This window comes from Alosa sapidissima, chromosome 2, assembly GCF_018492685.1.
Source record: "Alosa sapidissima isolate fAloSap1 chromosome 2, fAloSap1.pri, whole genome shotgun sequence".
NCBI lineage: Eukaryota > Metazoa > Chordata > Actinopteri > Clupeiformes > Clupeidae > Alosa > Alosa sapidissima.
In genome coordinates, this window is record NC_055958.1 from 28,507,351 (window position 1) to 28,525,099 (window position 17,749).

Sequence of the window (17,749 nt, forward strand, 5' to 3'; positions counted from 1 at the left end):
AAGCAGACGGACCTTTTGGCGCAACAGAAGGGTGGAAAATGTGACACGGCTCTCTCAGCTTCGCACACACCTGTTGCATATTAGCCTACTGTACCTCTGCTCTGCTGTCCTGGGTCCCTCACTGATCACGGTGACCATACTGTACATGTCACATAACATGGGTAATCTGCTTTGATTTTAAATACAGTTGTATTCAATTATTCCAAGATAACAAATAGCTGTGCCCTCTCAATTAGCAATATTCATAATCAGTTTCAGACACAATTTCAATAGGTGACTCCAACAGAGCTACCATGATGTTTAGTTTTTAAGTCCACAGAACTGATAATTCTTTGAGGTTCATCAGCTCAACCTGTCCAGGTGAGGTCAAGCATTTGATGATAGGCCAAAATAGGTAGGAACATGGCCCTCTGAAGTAGGCAGAGTGCAATTTCGGGAAAAAAGTGTAGAAATTGGCATGGAAGTAATGATTATCACAGAGGGAGGTTATGGGCGGATTATGAACTTTTGGGCCCCTGGGCCCAGATGTATTAAGGGCCCCCCACTTATTGTCGTATATGTGGGAGGGGGGGTTTGGGGGTCCTCCCCCAGAAAAATGTTATTTTGTTTGATGTGATTTCCTTTATTCTGGTGCATTTTGGGGATGGCCAATACTAAATTCAATCAGATTCATAGCCTACATCCTGATGTGTTGATATTGAGGCAATGATTCCATGCAAAGGCTTGGGCTTCAGGGCCCCCTGACCCCTTGGGCCCCTGGGCCTGGGCCCGGTAGGCTCGTTCAGTAATCCATCCCTGAGGGAGGTAAAGTGTCTCTTAGGCTAGTGACTGACTGTATAGTTGTGCCGTCAGTAATTTGAAATTGCGGTCATCTGTACTTCTCTAAATCAGTGGTTTTCAACCAGTGGTGCGCGGCCCACTTGTGGTCCCTGACCATGGATTCAGTAATGTTGTGCAACAGTATGGCAAAATTAACTGATGCTCAGTTCTTATCAAGGAAAACTATTCAAATTTATTTGACCTGGCACTACTAGCTTTCACTCAAAATGGACCAAATAGAGAACTGTAAACTGATGTAATGTAATGTGTGTGTGTGTGTGTGTGTGTGTGTCAGGGGGAAAAAAACCCATTGGCATGCTGCCATCTGAACTCATTTTGGTAAACAACAGAGCCCAAAAGGGACTCAGAAACTCATTACAGAAAAGTCTGTGAGAACACAAACACACACACACACACGCACAAACAAACAAAAAAATTAAACGGCAAAAAAGGTTAAATTTGGAAACATTTTATTTAAATAATTACTGCTCCCTGGTCCACTCACCATCCTCACTGGTTCTTCTGGCACGGAATGTAGACTAAGGGGAAGAAAAAGAAAATCTGCTTGCATCTTTCTTCTTCACTGACCCAACGAAAGCAACAGTCCTCGGGCGATGGGTACCATATCTGAAGCATGTTGTAGACAGCGCAGTGTTGCTGACCTTTCAGTAAAATTATTGTTATGGATCAGTCAGTCTCTCCGTGTTGTAATCACAGAGATCCAGCAATATGAATATCAGTAACCAGCTAGTCTTTGGATGTCCGATGATGTGAAAGATGAGACCTAAACATAAAACAGAACAAAACAAAACAAAACAAAAAACACCACTGGTAGTCATGTACCATTAAGCATCCAACTAAGTAACCACACAAAGTTATAAAATCAACAGAAAGCTGGAGAAAAACAGTGGACATGACTACAAGACTGCAATGATTTTAAAAAGTCAAGCCATGGAATTTCTAACATGAAGAAAGTAAGAACAAACATTAAAAGAAGAATACAGAGAGAGACATCACATGGGCAACTTAAGGCCACAGAGAGAGTACTTCAAATGCTTGCTTTGATTTAAAAAAAAAAAATAGTTTACATTCAAGTTTAAATTGATTTTATATAATACACACAGGGGAAAAGACCAGGCAATAAATGTGACAAAAAGTTTTGCTTTCTGTAATGAACACAAAACTAAAAAAAAAGAAAGAAAAACTGCAAAATGTATACATGTGGTAAAAGTCATGTGATCTCTAATAATCTACAATATAATCATTTACATACAGCATTAAAATGTGTCATTTAAATAGAAGGCAAAAATGCAACCCAAGACTATCAAGTGAGGCAGATCTGAAAAACTTCATAAAGGATCCATACAATCTTGATAACTGTGTGCATTTACCAAGCATAACCCTACAAGCATAGAACACAACAGAACCCAGTTTTGAACTGACTGTTTTAGTTTTTCCTGTAGTCCTCAGTATGACAGATAAAGCAGTATTTGTGTTTAAATTAAAACTACAACCATATACAGTGCTGGTGAAGTGCTGTTAAAAACCATGAGGTGAAGGTGTGTTGTGGGATGGACACGTGTGCAAAGAGGGAAAAAAAAAGAAGAAAAAAACTGAACCAAAAACCAGAAATAAGTTCCTCCCACGCTACTTGGAAAATACCATGCAATCTTGCTCTGACCGCATAGGCAGATCATATTAACTTCCATCCATCCAAAGCTTGTGAGTCTTTGTATGATTACTGCAAACACATCATACTCCTTCTCTGCCCCTCTCTGTGTCTCTCTTTCTCTCTCTCACACACACACACAACCTCCATCTTCACAGGCTCTGAGGGTTTAAGATGGGGCAGCGGTGCTTATTACCCATGACCACCAACTAGAGGACCACAGGAGTGACCCCCTACCCCCCACCCCTAACCAAACCCCTTGTAGAGATCCAGCTGATTGGTCTCCATATCCTCCTTCTTCTCAAGAAAAAACAACTTTCACAACAACAGCAATTCAACAGAAAACAGGACCACCGACATCCTCCATAGGTTTGGGTGACATGGCGGTTCATCGGAGAGGAGATTAAACATCTTTAGATCCTTGGGAGGTCAAGTGACACCTGCCTGGCTCAAGTACGCTGAGAACATTGTGACGTCCACTATGGCGTGCAGCGGAGGTCCTCGTTGGTGGGGTGAAAGGTCAAGAGGCCTCATAGACCAGAGGGGTGGGTTGATTGATAGGGGCCGTTCACCTGCACAAGCAGAGCAGATACACATTATTTGCTAATGATAATCATTCATCAATGTGAGCAGTAAAAATGCACCCTCCCCAACCTTATTATTGCTAAGTGCAATAATGCTAACACACACCTCAGCATCAGTGCAGTTTGTAGTGTAAAACAGGCTGGGATGCAAACAACAACTAAATAATTGGCATTCAGTGAAAACTGATCCTTAAGCAGACCATGATAATCCCTGCTCTCTACTCCTGAGCTTTAATTCACAGTGTGTGTGTGTGCTCTCCGTCTGAGCAGTCACATTAAACACCGCAAAACACACCGCGACCACCTTATCACTTCACTAGCAGTGGAAACTAAGCTTGCAGGTCAAGGCTGCACCTCGGCTTGGAGTACTTTTCCACTGGAAAAGGACAGGACAGACCCCGGAGTCATCTGGGGACAGATACGGTCACAGCTAAGAGAGAGAGAGAGAGAGAGAGAGAGAGGCAGCAGTCACATCTGCCCGATGGACAAACTCTCCCATCACCTGTTCTCACTCACTCACTCACTCACACACACACACACACACACACACACACTACTGATTATCCTGTTGCAAAATCCGCATCTGCTTCTGACAAAAATAGTTAATTTGTCAGCTGTCAAAGTGTGGGCATGCGAGTGTTTTTCTGTGTTGTGTACAAAAAAAAAAGACTTGCAATATTGGCCATTTTAGGACTAAGAACAATGCAGGTTACTGGCTTGCCTTCCTGGGGGTTCCTAAATAAATCCACCAGATACACAGAGGTGGTGAAGAAGGCAGAGCCTCAGTCAGGTCTGGCCCTCGTCTGGTGTGGACGCGGGTGAGGGCCGCTCCAAAGACAACAACCATCTGGGGACCAAATGTTCTCAAAATGTAACCCCATCAGCAACAGCGGCCATCTCTCTGTCTCGGTCTCAGTCAGTCAGTCACTCACTCGTTCACTCTCTTTTCTCTTCTGCCATGCTTTCTCTCTCTCTCTCTCTCTCTCTCTCTCTCTCTCTCTCTCTCTCTCTCACTCACTCACACACGCACAAACCAACAAAGAGTTCCTTTCTCCCTTTCAGGCCAAAGTTCAGGCCATCAGGTCATTTGAGTCCAACCCATAGATATGAATACGTTCCACGTCCAACCCCAAATCACTGTGGCCCCATGGCAGTCTGAGGGACTGCAGGCCCAGCAGCACCAGTGGTACTCCTTACAGCAGGACAGACAGAGACAGTGGCTCAGTTGCCGATTCGTCTGTCCAGCGAATAACCAGAAAGGACGTTTGCATGATTGTGTTGCAAGGCAACTCAGTGGGGGCAAAACACTTCTATCCAAAGCAGTGTTAGACATTTCCATTTCCAGTTATTTCGTTTTAAGCTAAATAACTGAAAGTGACGAAAGCTGTAGAACTGGACAGATCACTGCAGCACACTGATGTAGTGTTTTTAAAGTACCAGCGGCAGCTGGTTAGCTGGAGGTGTTTTTGCATGCATTTCAGCAGAGGTGGGAAACCCGGCTTCAGAAAGTCCTTCCATGCATTCATTCCATCCAGGTAGATGAGCTACTTAAGTGAAATCACCTGGTTTAAGTGCAAGAACCAATACATGGTAGCACTTTTATCCTCTGAAGAAACATCTTTTAGACATATCTGTTTGGCTTAGTAGTCCCTTAGTTTTTACATTTTTATTTTATTGTCTTACCTTGATTAGCATTTTTCCACACATCATTGCTTAAAACTTTTACCCATTTTAAAATGTTTATCCATGTCTTTGTTTTACTACATTTTACAGTTTTGACCTTTTTTACTTAAAGGGTCACCAGACAACATTTCCATGTTAATTAATTATCTTCGTAAGTCGGTATATGGTTAAATGACTCGTTACAGGAAGACTCTCATCGACACATACAGACTCGTATCGACACATACAGACGCTAGGGGGAGCTTCGTAGAGAAAAAAACAGCAGGCGTGCCTGAGTCCCATTAATTACGTAAGGGATAATGGACGACACGGTGGTCTGTTCACAGAAATTAATGCACGGTTGAGGTTGTAAAACGGCCCCGACTCGAAGCGGAAGCGTAAGTGCATTAATTTCTGTGAACAGACCACCGTGGAGTCCATTATCCCGCTTATTCCACTGTTGCCACTTGCGTTGTGTTCATCTCCTGTTACAATTTACAAATGTTTTAATGGCTAAAACAGTCTTGTTTGTAGAACTACTTTCTTCCGACACATATCAACTAATTTCTAAACTTGCAGGACAAACTGCCGTTACTAGTTCTAAATGGATGGTTGCTACGGCCAAAGGCCAGTCGTTAGTTCTAGCTCTCCCGTTGTCAAGCGGTGTATACCAAGATTCTGATGAACTTTAGCTTTGAAACATCGCTATTTTACTTAGCCTGCTTTCATCCATCTAGCTAAAAGCCACCTCCGTCATATGCTACAATGTTGCTATGTTCTGAAAGTCTGCATTTTACAGCTCGGATGCAATGTGACTGTTCATTTAAACTTCACAACGAGTTCGGCGAATTAATATACAAGTGTGATACGGCCAAAAAAATGGATCTAGGTGTGCAAATAACATACGGTTAATGGTCGTTCTAAATTACGTAGGACAATGGGAAATTCAACCAAGCAGTGGAATAATTTTATTTATCACAAGCATTTCTGACAGGCTCTGCTCTGTCTACTATTCTTCTGTAAAGCACCTTGTATTACAGTTCTTATATAAAATGCACTTAATAAATAAATAAACAAAGGGTAATTTAATTTTAAAACTAAATAAAAAGGTTTTTAATCAAAACTCCTCATGGCGCCTTCAACCAACTGGGACCATTCGGAAAGCCAACAGCCTGCCTGGCCCATCTGATATGAAGAGCCGATGGAGGGTGACTAAGGCCTCGTGGATGGACCTGAACTGGAACGCCTGAGCGTCTGGCTGGTTGATACTCATTTCAATTAATTTGTCACTTGGGTGCTGGGTCTAGTCACTAGTCTGAGTCACTAGTCTGAGTCATTCAAATGAATAGAGCTTCGCAAGGGACCTGATTTATGTAAAACTCGTAAATCTAACTAACTTTCTGCAGGTTTCTGGAATTAAAAAGCAACTTTTCCTGGCAAAACCGGACAATGTGCTGGACTCATATGAATCACTGAACATAATTAGTGGAAGTGCACTTCACATTCACACTGGTGGAATCTGACCTGCATGCCTTGTCTCAGACACGCAGATATGTGGACAACACATGGTCTATAGAGCATCATTCCCTTCTATTTCACCACACACACACACACACACACACACACACACACACACACACACACACACACTTCTGTTCATTGTGAGGCCCGAGGCTAGAAGCCGAATCTTGGATGAAGTCCCTCTCAAAAGCCAATCTACCAAATCTCCCTCAGAAGGTCGAAGTCCATGCCAAGCCAAGCAACTGTAAGAGTGATACCGTTTGAGAAACCAGACTATGGTTCAAGAAGAAAAAGTGGGACATGGGTCTGGATGACATGAGTCTGGAACATTTTGGATCACAATTGTTTAATATATTTCACTAACCAAATCTGGGAATAAGGATCCTTTAATTAAGTGAGGTCATATGGTGTTGTGTTGCTTATTGTTTTAACTTTGTTTTGGAGTCTGTCTGTCCATGAGTAAAAAAGGTGACAGACAAGTGTTCCACTGAACACAAGGGGATATGATAAATGCTGAAATGAAAAATCATTTAAGGTTGAGACTAAATTAATTCCAATGTAGACAGTGATGGTGAAAGATGTTCTGCCATATTTGCCTTGTCAGCAAAAGTTATGGGTTTTTAACCAACTGGAAATCCGTGGTCACAGTTTATTTTTCTCGAGAAACTAATTAACGGCACTTTCCACGGGTGCATACTGAAGCAACCAAACTTCGAGAAGGGACACTTTATTTTTATTTGATTTCACACGATGCCTCCCTCTGAAAGTGCAGTGGTGCCTAGGGGCTATTTTTAAACGACTGAAACTTGTGCGACCAAGTCTGAACCACACTTATTGGTCCTTTTTTTAAACCCCAAAACCCTCATTTAGAAGTCCTTTCACTGGCGTCTCTGGGATGTTGTCCTTGGTTGCCGTACAACAACTCTTGCAAAAAAAAAAAAAAAAAAAAAAAACGCCCCCAATGGTTGGGTTAAAATAAGAAAAATCACTCAGATTTCAAGCAGGGATATAAGGCCTATTAAAATAAATTGAGAAAAATTTCCATGTCGATTGCATCCTGCCCTGCTGGGGAATTTGCAGAAAATTACTACTAACAATAAATGCCTTTGAAGTATGCCTGAGAGAGAGAGAGGAAGGAGAGAGAGAGAGAGGGAGAGAGGGAGAGAGAGAGAGGAAGGAGAGAGAGAGAGAGAGAGAGAGAGAGAGAGAGGAAGGAGAGAGCGAGAGAGAGAGAGAGAGAGAGAGATGCTTTTTCTCCACTTCTTTTCAAACCTGTACCATAAAATATATCACAGTAACACAAACAGAAACAACCACGAGGAATCTGATCTACAACAGGATGTAGCTTTCAGAGCAGCAGGATTCATGAAAGAGCCTTAAAAGAAAGACAAAAAAGGAGAGAGAGAGAGAGGACAGCTTAGTCATGAGTGAGCACTCAGCTGAAAAAACAAAAAGAAGGAAAAATAGCTGATCCCAAGAAAAACAGACAACAGACGGCGTCCCCCATTGTGCCTCGGCTTTCCAGACATCCAGCTCTGCTTTATCTTATCAACACTGCTGACCCCATAAGGTAGAATCCTCTGATTTGGGTTTAGCAACAGGCTCTAATTGGGACTTCACCTGACCTTGTTAGACGTAAGATCAAGGGATTTTGAAAACTGCGAGACATGCGAGACACAAACGTTGTTTTATTGAGGCAAACATGCAGGTCTGTCAAGCCATAAGCCAAGGTAATTGCCTTAAAACAACAACAAAAAAAACATGTTGTGTGGCATTAGATTGAACACTACAGCAGCTCTCTGTCATCTATGGATGCTACAGGACTTGGATGCGGACTCCAGCTTGATTTAATTATGGAGTGGCCATCAACATTATGACATGCTGCCTCCAGGAAAGTCCTCCAACACTCGGTAGACAGAGTAGGCTGAAGCTCCCGTCGTCTAAACATGAAAAGTACTGGAGCGCTTTGAAAGTACATATTTGACATTTGAGGACTTTTTTATGGGAACAATGTACATCATCCTCTACTAATTGATAAAATACAACTAACTCTTAATACAATCCAAACAATTAACACCGAGGTGCTTTGTATGGATATATTTCTTCACATTTACATTGACTTGTTTAGCAGATACTTTAATCTAAACACTCTTATCTAGATACCAGGGCTTTGAACCAGATTTTTTTCCCAATTGGTTAAAAAAATAGAAACATTATTTTAACGTTTCCGGTTTTCGGTTCAACCCTAAAACTGACGTTCCTGAACCGGTTAGAACAAAAAAATAAAGTTCCCAAACCGGTTAATAACGTTCCATGTCAGCTGTGGGACATACAAATAATAGGCTGATCATTAAGACTTAAATTATACATTTTAAAGGAGAATTCCGGTGTGATATTGACCTAAAGTGTATCGAAACATGATACCGAGTGTGAACGTATGTCTCATAGCCCATCTCGGCTTGTCCCCTGCACTCCAAAATCTGGTGCTAGTTAGCCGATGCTACCAACATCTTTTTCAATAGTGGTGCTTCGGCATCGGGCTAGCCATGCAAATAAATCACTGTTTTACACCCATTTACGAGGCTCAATGTATCTCCACACTTCATTGGTAGACTTCCTAGGGCCCTGACATTTAAAACGAGACATTGAGAACTTTGAAAAAGCACTGGTAGTTTACTTACAAGACGATTTATACAAACAGTATCTTCACGAAGTTTAGCGTTTGCAGCCATCTTGAATTTAGTCACGATAAGTCGAGCAACGAGTAAGAATGAACAGCTATGATAAGGGATCAGATTCCAAAAATAATTCAGTGGAAATGCATGGATTCCAGTTGCTGCTACTGGAAGAAACTGGAATCCATGCATTTCCACTGAATTATTTTGTGCTTATAATGTGATTAATTGTGATTAATCGCATTATTATACGCAAAAACCAATAATGAATTCAAAAGTATAGCACAAAGTGCCATAATGTTGTGCAAACACTTTTAACATCAGCCATTTTTATACAGTAACATTTACATAAAAAACAAAAAAGCATTTTTTTTTATCAGGAAGTAGCATAACCAGTCTATGTTCAGTACCAAATGTGAGTGAAGTGAAGCACAAAAAAAGTTCTTCAGTTCTGCAGTCCCGCGCACGTTTCAGCATAATGTCTCTTCTATGTTTTCATTAGCCTACCGTTAGAGCATGTGAGTGCAGCGCCCACTGTTCACTTTAACTCCGAGGTAATTATTACCCAGTGATGTCTAGTAGTCTCCAGTGAGAGCAACAGCGGGTGCACGTTGTAAAGTTGTCGCCTTTGCATTCCTCTCCTTTTCATTCAAGTCGTGTATTCTTCTTTTGATGGTGCGTCTTGAGGGAATCTCATAACTGCCGTCATTTGTTGCGATTCTTAGAATGTTTTGAACACCCACGTCCTCTACAACACTAATCGGCTAATCGGGTCTGTAGCTATGCACTTCGCTATGGCATTAAATTTTGTTAGCTTCTCTTGCCTTTGTTTACCGTATTTTCCGGACTATAAGTCGCACCAGTCAAAAAATGTCTCATGAAGAGGAAAAAAACATACATATTATATATATATATATATATATATGTTGCACCTGAGTCGCAGGACCAGCCAAACTATGAAAAAAAGTGTGACTTATAGTCCGGAAAATACGGTATCTATACTTCTCCCACACGCTGCATCTAATAGTCTGCTGAAGCCTCGCGCCATTGTTTGTTTCGTTGAATGATTGGCTGGTATCAACTGAGTGCTTTTGCATTTAGGTGATATTTCAGACTCAAAGTACGCCGGTGATAAGAAAAGAGCAACAGACTTTTACAGTAATAAAATAAATAATTAAAAACTGCGTTAATACGCAATAAAATATTTGTCGGCGTTAATTGATTACTGAGTTAACCAGCCCTAATTGTTAGTCTACATAATTTTCCTTAAGTCTCTATTCTGTCATCAAACATTAAAAAAGCATATAGGCTACATTATGTAAGCGACATAACTGTAATTTTGACATGCCTACATTTTTTTAGGCTACATTATGTAAGTGGCATAACTGTAGTTCTGACATGCCTACATTTTTTTCAGTATTATACATGAACTGAACTGAACACATCCATTATACTTCTTACATAGCTCAATTGGTGCAAATGACAGGCTACACCCATACAAAAATGTGATATATGGTATATGAACATATATGTCAAATAACAGGGACTTATAAATTTTACTTATATGGACATATACATGTATGCGATTCAAATATTTATGTCAAACATATATTCAAAGCTATATGTCCATACATGCATACAAAATATTTTAATTTCCCATATAAGATGCTATATATCTTCATATACTAGATTCAATTATTTCCAAATATATGGAGAAGTTTATGTGTGAATATGTGACAGACTTATATGTAGTCTCCATATATGGTGGCATACATATCCATACACTAGATTCCATTACTTCTTTTCTAAATGGAGAACTTAGTGTTAATATATTTGTTTATGTCTTGGCGTCACAGGTAAGGTGTCGACTATGCTGCTCGGCATCTTTTGCCTTATGTGTCAATGTTTTGTGTGGAGCGCTTTGGGTTGCACTATGTGCATACAATGTGAGGCCAAAGCTACTTTAAATATAACGGATGCTTATCGCATCTTGATATGAGCATGCGCACACAGCAATACCCATCCCCCACCCTTGACTGACTTTTGAACTCCAACCACGGTGACTTCAGAGCCCGTCTATGGAGAGCCTGGCCACTCCGTATTAAGTCCCATTGTACCGAATTTTGGTTGCAGTTCCACCAGATTTCCACTGGGGGCGATCGCCATGAGTGCAGAATGAATGGGAGTCAATGGAGCTAGACCGTTCAAGAGTTATTTAAGGAGAAGTCGAACGTGCGTTGTGTTTCATTCGTCCCTCCTGGCTGGGACAAATTAATAATTGACAATTAATCATAATTACACGAAACACCGGTGCACATGAAATTTGATGGGTATGTAGCCCCACTAGACTTTTATGGAAAAATTTCGTTTCGTCCCCGGGGGTAATTGTATCTTTCGACTGTCATTTGTTGCACGTGCTACAAAAATCATTCTGTGCAATGGAATATTTACCAACGTTGTCTGATACAGTTTTGCCTATACATGCGTGAGACTGAGACGCCTGTTTATTTGTTTTAAGTGCGTGCAGGGTGTGAGAGGGGAATCGATGTGCTTTGATTCCAGCTTGGTAGTTGTAGTCTGTGAAATTAAAAAGCACGTGTGTGTGAAGTATCCAAACAATGACACCTTCATTTCATTATGGCTGCTTTAGCAACACACCTTAAGCTACTGTGTAGTAGGTCCCATTTAGAAGTGGCTACTTCATTCGCGCTTTCCTTGACTCATGGAGCTGCGTGAATTTTATTACAACTTTTCGCCACGATATGGCAGTTTAAGTCCGCTTGATACTGTAAGGCGTAAGCCATTGGTTTCCAAAGGAGATTTTATTTGTGTCGCCGGCATAGCCTATTGACAATTTATGTTGTAAATAGGCCTACCTTATAAGCCTACCTGTAGCTTAGGGAAGCTAACGGCTTTCTATTAGGATCTAGTTTGTTAGTTACAGTTTTGTCATAACTCCCTGATGATTTTTGCATTTAGAATAGCCAGAGCGTGGATATCTCGCTATTTATTTTTTGATTTCTTAAAAGATTGAGCTTGGTCTGGTGAAAGCCAGACTAGCCATGGACCTCAGTTACACAATGCAAGGGATCATGAATCAGCCTATATTTGCACGAACAATAACGGACAACAGCTCTTCAACTTTGGCCTGTTAAAATGTGTATGAACAGTCTAGCGAAGCATTTCATCAAAGCCCATTTGGACATGTCAGTTATTTGCACCACTGGTTAGATGTAAAACAGCATTTCGTTTCAGACTACTGTTACTTAATTTGTGCATTGACAATAAAGTATTACATGAACTGAAGATGACTAAAATCTTATGTAGAAGAAGAAACATGCACAAAAAAATCCATCCATCCAAAAATGACCTTTGTTTTTGATAGCTGTTGAAAACGGCATGGAACTGACATAGATGTTTTTGTTTATTAATAAATAAATAAATAAATAAATAAAATAAATGAATAAATAAATAACATTATGCTGATACCTTTTGCTTTTCCCAAATACAAATGTAGCCTACAGGTGTAAGTGACCTTTCATCAATCCAGTTGGAATGGATGAACTGTGATGAACTGCCCTACTTGGGATTGTTTAGAGATTTTACAGGTTTTATAACAATGCTACATCTTCTTTGGCTATTCTACAATCTATTCACCTTTTCAGCACCAGTAGGCTACTTTCTGTGCAGCCGCACACACACACTCAGGCATGGCAAACAAGCATACACAAGTTTCAAAAGTTTCACAAAGCGGCGGTCATATTTTGTACCGCCATGCGGTACATCTAGTTATGTTCTTCATCTCATAGTCCTTATTTAAGCTTACTTGTGCCAAGGCGTGTGTTTATTAAAGATGCATGTGAAGGTAGTAGTGCTTCAGTAATGGTCTTTTCATGTTGTGTGTTTTACAGCATATTAATCTTCTCTGTTCCCTGTTTGCAGGTGGTGATTTGTGAGGACTGCTGCCCTGAGAACACTGAGTGCATTCTGCATGCCAAATCAATGTGTGCCACTTCCATACAGGGAAAAAAGTTTCTACCTGGAGAGTTTACTCACTGTTTGTGTGGAAAGTACGAAACTTTAATAAAAGGTTAAACAAATATTTTGTGTTTTCTTTGGAACATCAACAATGTTATATTTCTGAAATATACATCTATTGTGACATATTTCTATAAATGTGACATAGCAATATATTTACCTAATATGAGTGCAAATATATGTCCATAGACATATATTTGCACTATATTGGCATCCCTAGTATGCATACAAATACATCTCATCATATATTAACATATATGTAACTGACATATATTTGTAATATATTTGTATATCTGGGAACATACTGTATGTGACATATAAAAACGGCCAATTTTGCTATATTTTGAAATATATTTGACATGTATGTGTACATATGTGAGAGGCATACATTGACATATACATAATATATGTGATTTACATATATTGCCATATATCACAATTTTGTATGGGCATAGCTGTCATTGAGAACTTCAATTGACCAAACCTGATTAGGGCCCAATCAGTGCATTGGTTTCTCTCGTGTAATCAAACAATACAAAACCACAAAGCATTACAGAAGCATCACAGTAGTTCTTACAAAAAGCCTGTGCAACTCACTTAGCTAAATCTGTGCAAATAACTGAAATATGGTAGGCTACATAGCTGCCATCCTATGCCTCCAGATCTGGCCCCGCATGCAGTGCCACTCCAGCACCACCAGGAGATCATAGACATTACAATGACTGTTGAGGTTGTCCCTTTGGAGGTACCCTTTGACCCTCTCCCCAACAGACAGTAGGCCTGTACCGTAATATGAGGACCTTTTTGTTTGCAAGTGGTCAGGGGAACTCACCCTGGGGTCATACTAGGACCAAGGGTGGGATTTAGATTAATCCCCCACCTCTATGATAGGACTACTTTATGAGAATATGTTTGTTATCAGAGGACCTTTTTATTTTGTAGGGGTTAAGGTCACTCACTATGCCGTCACTCTTGGACTAAGGCAGGGAAATTGATTCATCCTCCTACATGCGGAGTACTTCGTGAAGATCTATTTGTGATCTGAAGACCTTTTCGTTTTGTAGGGGTCAAGGGAACTCACCCTGGTGTCATATAGTCTTTGACCAAGGGGGATGCAGACGGATCCTCCTACACTCTGAGTACTTTGTGAACTATGAAGTACTGTGCTTGCACTGTGATCTATTTGTGATCTGAAGACCTTTTAGTTTTGTAAGGGTCAAGGGAATTCACCCTGGTGTCATAGTCTTGGACCAAGAGGGTCCAAGGGGGATGCAGACGGATCCTCCTACACTCTGAGTGAACTCTGAAGTACTGTGCTTGCACTGTGATCTATTTGTGATATGAGAACCTTTTTCATTTGTAGGGCAGATACTTTTTTCAGTCTCAATCTATATAATTCTAAATAATAATAATACTAATACTAATACTAATACTAATAATAATAATAATAATAATAATAAAAAAAATGGTCTATATACACATAATTCACTACACATTTTAATCGGATGTGATATGTTTGACTGTGCACACTGCATGACAAAAGACAAACATTTCGGTCATGCCAGAAGTTCACTCAGATCGGACCAGAGCTAGAACGTTGACTGTGACATCTTCTAATCAGACGCATGCTAAAACAACGACAGGTCGGGACTCGGGACAGGAATATGGCCCAATTACAAAGTTTGTCTGATCCAACCGATTCATGGCTACTGACATTAAGGGTCACTCACCCTGGCGTCGTACTCCAGTACGAAGGGTGGGATGTCGATCTGCTCGGGTAGGATGCAGGTGAAGAGCTGCTGCAGTGTATCCATGTGGTGCACCTTCTCCTTCATGCCCGACACACTGAAGGTTGTGAAGAACCAGGTGGATACCTGTTACACGCAGGGGGAACAGAAGTCAGGTTTCCATTACAGCTTTACATAAAACTTCATTGATATTTTCAACAAGCCAAAAAATTACAATTGCAAGCGGACAACGTACCTATTAAGTGATGCAATGCCATAAAATATGGGTTTTTAATCTTTCACAATTGTCAATCCAGATAAATGTGACAACCGATCTCCAAAAATTAGATTTTTGGTAGTTTTGGCAGTTTAACTTCAATTGCAATTGGGGGGTGGAATAGACCTGTTAGATAAGGGCTGCACAATCATTGCAGTCGTAATCACAATTTGAACCAATTGCAAGGACTACAGGTTTATTTTTATATACAGGTCATCCTTCTTGAGTGACAGACAGTGAAGTTCACTAATAAGGAGCACTGTGCTTCTCATGCACTAGGCATGCTCACCATTCAGATGTAGCGTTACTTAAAGAAACATTTGGAATGTTGAACTGAATCTTGACATTGACTTTCAACAATATCATATCGCTGATCACACTCGCAATATCTGTCAGAAAAATCCCAATTATTTTCTCTTAATTGTGCAGCCCTACTGTTAGACATAAAAACCTAGAAACACCCTAAGTAACTGAAGATGTTGAAGAGAGAAGACAATAAAAGTGGCGGAAAAAAAAAACTTAGGGCAGAACCCTTTAGGCTAAGAGGGGGCAAAAGGCATTGTTTGAAGAGACTAATAATAGAATCAGTTTTATGAGTGCTCTAAAATTAATCTTTTTATTATTTTGAGTAGTTTTTTTTTACTCAGCACTATTTTTGTGTGACTACAAGGTTGACCCAAGATTCTCCAACAGCTTCAAAATAGTCCTTGTTGGAGTGGAGGTGGAGTGTGGGTTACAGACAAATGATCTGGTCCAAACTAGATGTACCGCAGAGCGGTACAAAATATGACCGCCGCCCAGTCCAGCACATTTTTTCCACAAAAATAAATCACGCTGTAAGGCCTATATGATTCTAACGGTCTCACTAAATTGCATTATCCACACTCAATTCTCACTGGTATCTGCTAGACAACAAGTACCAAAACATGATTAGTTCATAGATTTCACATGTAAAATTAATTTTATACAACCCCATCCCCATCTTGCCTGTTCATAATTCTGAGAAATTCTTGAATTGTGTGCATGTGTGCGTGCACACGTTTACGTTTATGTTTATGTGTGTGGGTGTGTGTGTGTGTCTGTGTGTGTGCCTGTGTGTGTGCGTGCTTGTGTGTTTGTCTGTGTATGTGTGTTTGTGCATATGCATTGATGCGTACATGTCTACTGTGTGAGTATGTGTCATACGTATGATTACTGTGAATGTATGTGTGTGCGTGTGTATCTGTTTATGCACATGTGTGCACATGGAATGGGTTAACATAACCCCTGGAGGCATACCCTCCTTTCAGGGGGTCCAGTCCAGCGGGGGGGGCTACAGATCAAAACGAAAAACGACGGTTCCATGCTATCCATGTGGGGTTACATGCCCACCAAGTTTCGTGTACCCCGGTCTTTCAGTGTCCCGGGAATCCTTGACGGAAATTTGGACATGCGAAAAAATAAATAAATAAATAAAAAAATCCTGACTAAACCTATACGCTTCGCGGCGGTCATAATAAGCCTCCCTTAGATTGCACTGCTCTCCTGACCTTGATCTTCACTTTCTAAAGAGGCCGCTACCCCTAGAGCTGGACTCAATTTACCCACATCCTCTGTCCGGGCTAACAATCAAGAGGTGATTTAGAGTGGAACAGTGGTGGAGGAAGTACTGAACCTCAGTACTTAAGTAAAAGTACAAATACACAGAGAAATATTTACTTTAGTAAAAGTAAAAGTACCACAATGACAACCCTACTTAAGTAAAAGTAAAAAGTACCTGCTTTTAAATGTACTTTAAGTATTAAAAGTAAAAGTATTTGCATACTGATTTATTCTCTTAATATCTATATTCTAAAAGGAAAAATCAGTATGGGCTGTGGCATTTTAATTAAGCTAGTTTTAGGTTATACTCGACTAGATAGTTTTAAGTTAATGCAATTGTGCTTACCATCTGTGGCCCAGTTTACATTCTGACCTACAATTCTAGAGACTGTAATTCTGGTTATCTACTAGGGTGATCTGCTGAGTAATATCATTCAGCAAAACACGAGAGCCTGAAGTTTAACGGGGTAGACAAGGGAAACGTCGGGTGGATCGTAATGCCAATTATGCTGATTGAACAGAAAAGTTGCTGAGAAAGGTGTCTTTATGATTAAGTTCAGTTTCACTTGCGCAGACGCATAGACATTGAATGAGCGCTCACGTTACTACCCCCCAATTGTAGGCTATGCATCTTTATTTAATCACACACAATTAAGGAATATTTCCTAATCTGGAAAATGTTACGTTTTTTCCGGCCACCGGTTCATTAATAGTCTACCATTCATTTGTGCCGCAAATGATCAGACGTGTGACAGAAGCATGGGCATAGCCTGTAACTTCGCTGATCCGCGGATAGCAATCTCATCGGAGAGGAGGCCCTAACGCTGCAGATAACAGACAGAGAAAGGCACAGAACACAGTTGCATGTACAGTGTAGCCATGGGTCTGGTGAATATAGCCTACCGAATGCAGATGGCTACAAGCTCACGCTTTGCCTGGTCTAGACTAGAAGCTTATGTTTCTAAGAATGCACGTAGCGCTCCAGAATCTTTGGTAGCAACCCCCCAGTAAAACAAACGTGTTTGTCAGAGAGAAAAAAAAAACTGATCATAAAATGTACCGTAAAAAGGAACGATGGTGTTGTAGAAATGTAGCGGAGTAAAAGTACAGATAATTGCTGTAAAATGTAACGAAGTAAAAGTCAAAAGTATGCACTATAAATGTTACTTAAGTAAAGTACAAATACGTGGAAAATT

General features: G+C 40.4%; 1 protein-coding gene across 3 annotated transcripts in view; it reads right to left on the reverse strand.

Annotated features, from left to right (window-relative positions):
- Positions 1-1,272: 1,272 nt before the first annotated feature.
- The window catches only part of gdap2 (ganglioside induced differentiation associated protein 2), a 35,370-nt gene continuing 18,893 nt past the window's right edge, over positions 1,273-17,749 (reverse strand). For all 3 annotated transcript variants that reach the window (XM_042084600.1, XM_042084601.1, XM_042084602.1), the window contains 2 exons: positions 14,699-14,842; positions 1,273-3,060 (listed from right to left, as the gene is read on the reverse strand). In XM_042084600.1, the coding sequence (XP_041940534.1) occupies positions 3,019-3,060; positions 14,699-14,842 (186 nt within the window). In that variant the 3' untranslated portion in view covers positions 1,273-3,018. The remainder of the gene's footprint in view (positions 3,061-14,698; positions 14,843-17,749) is intronic.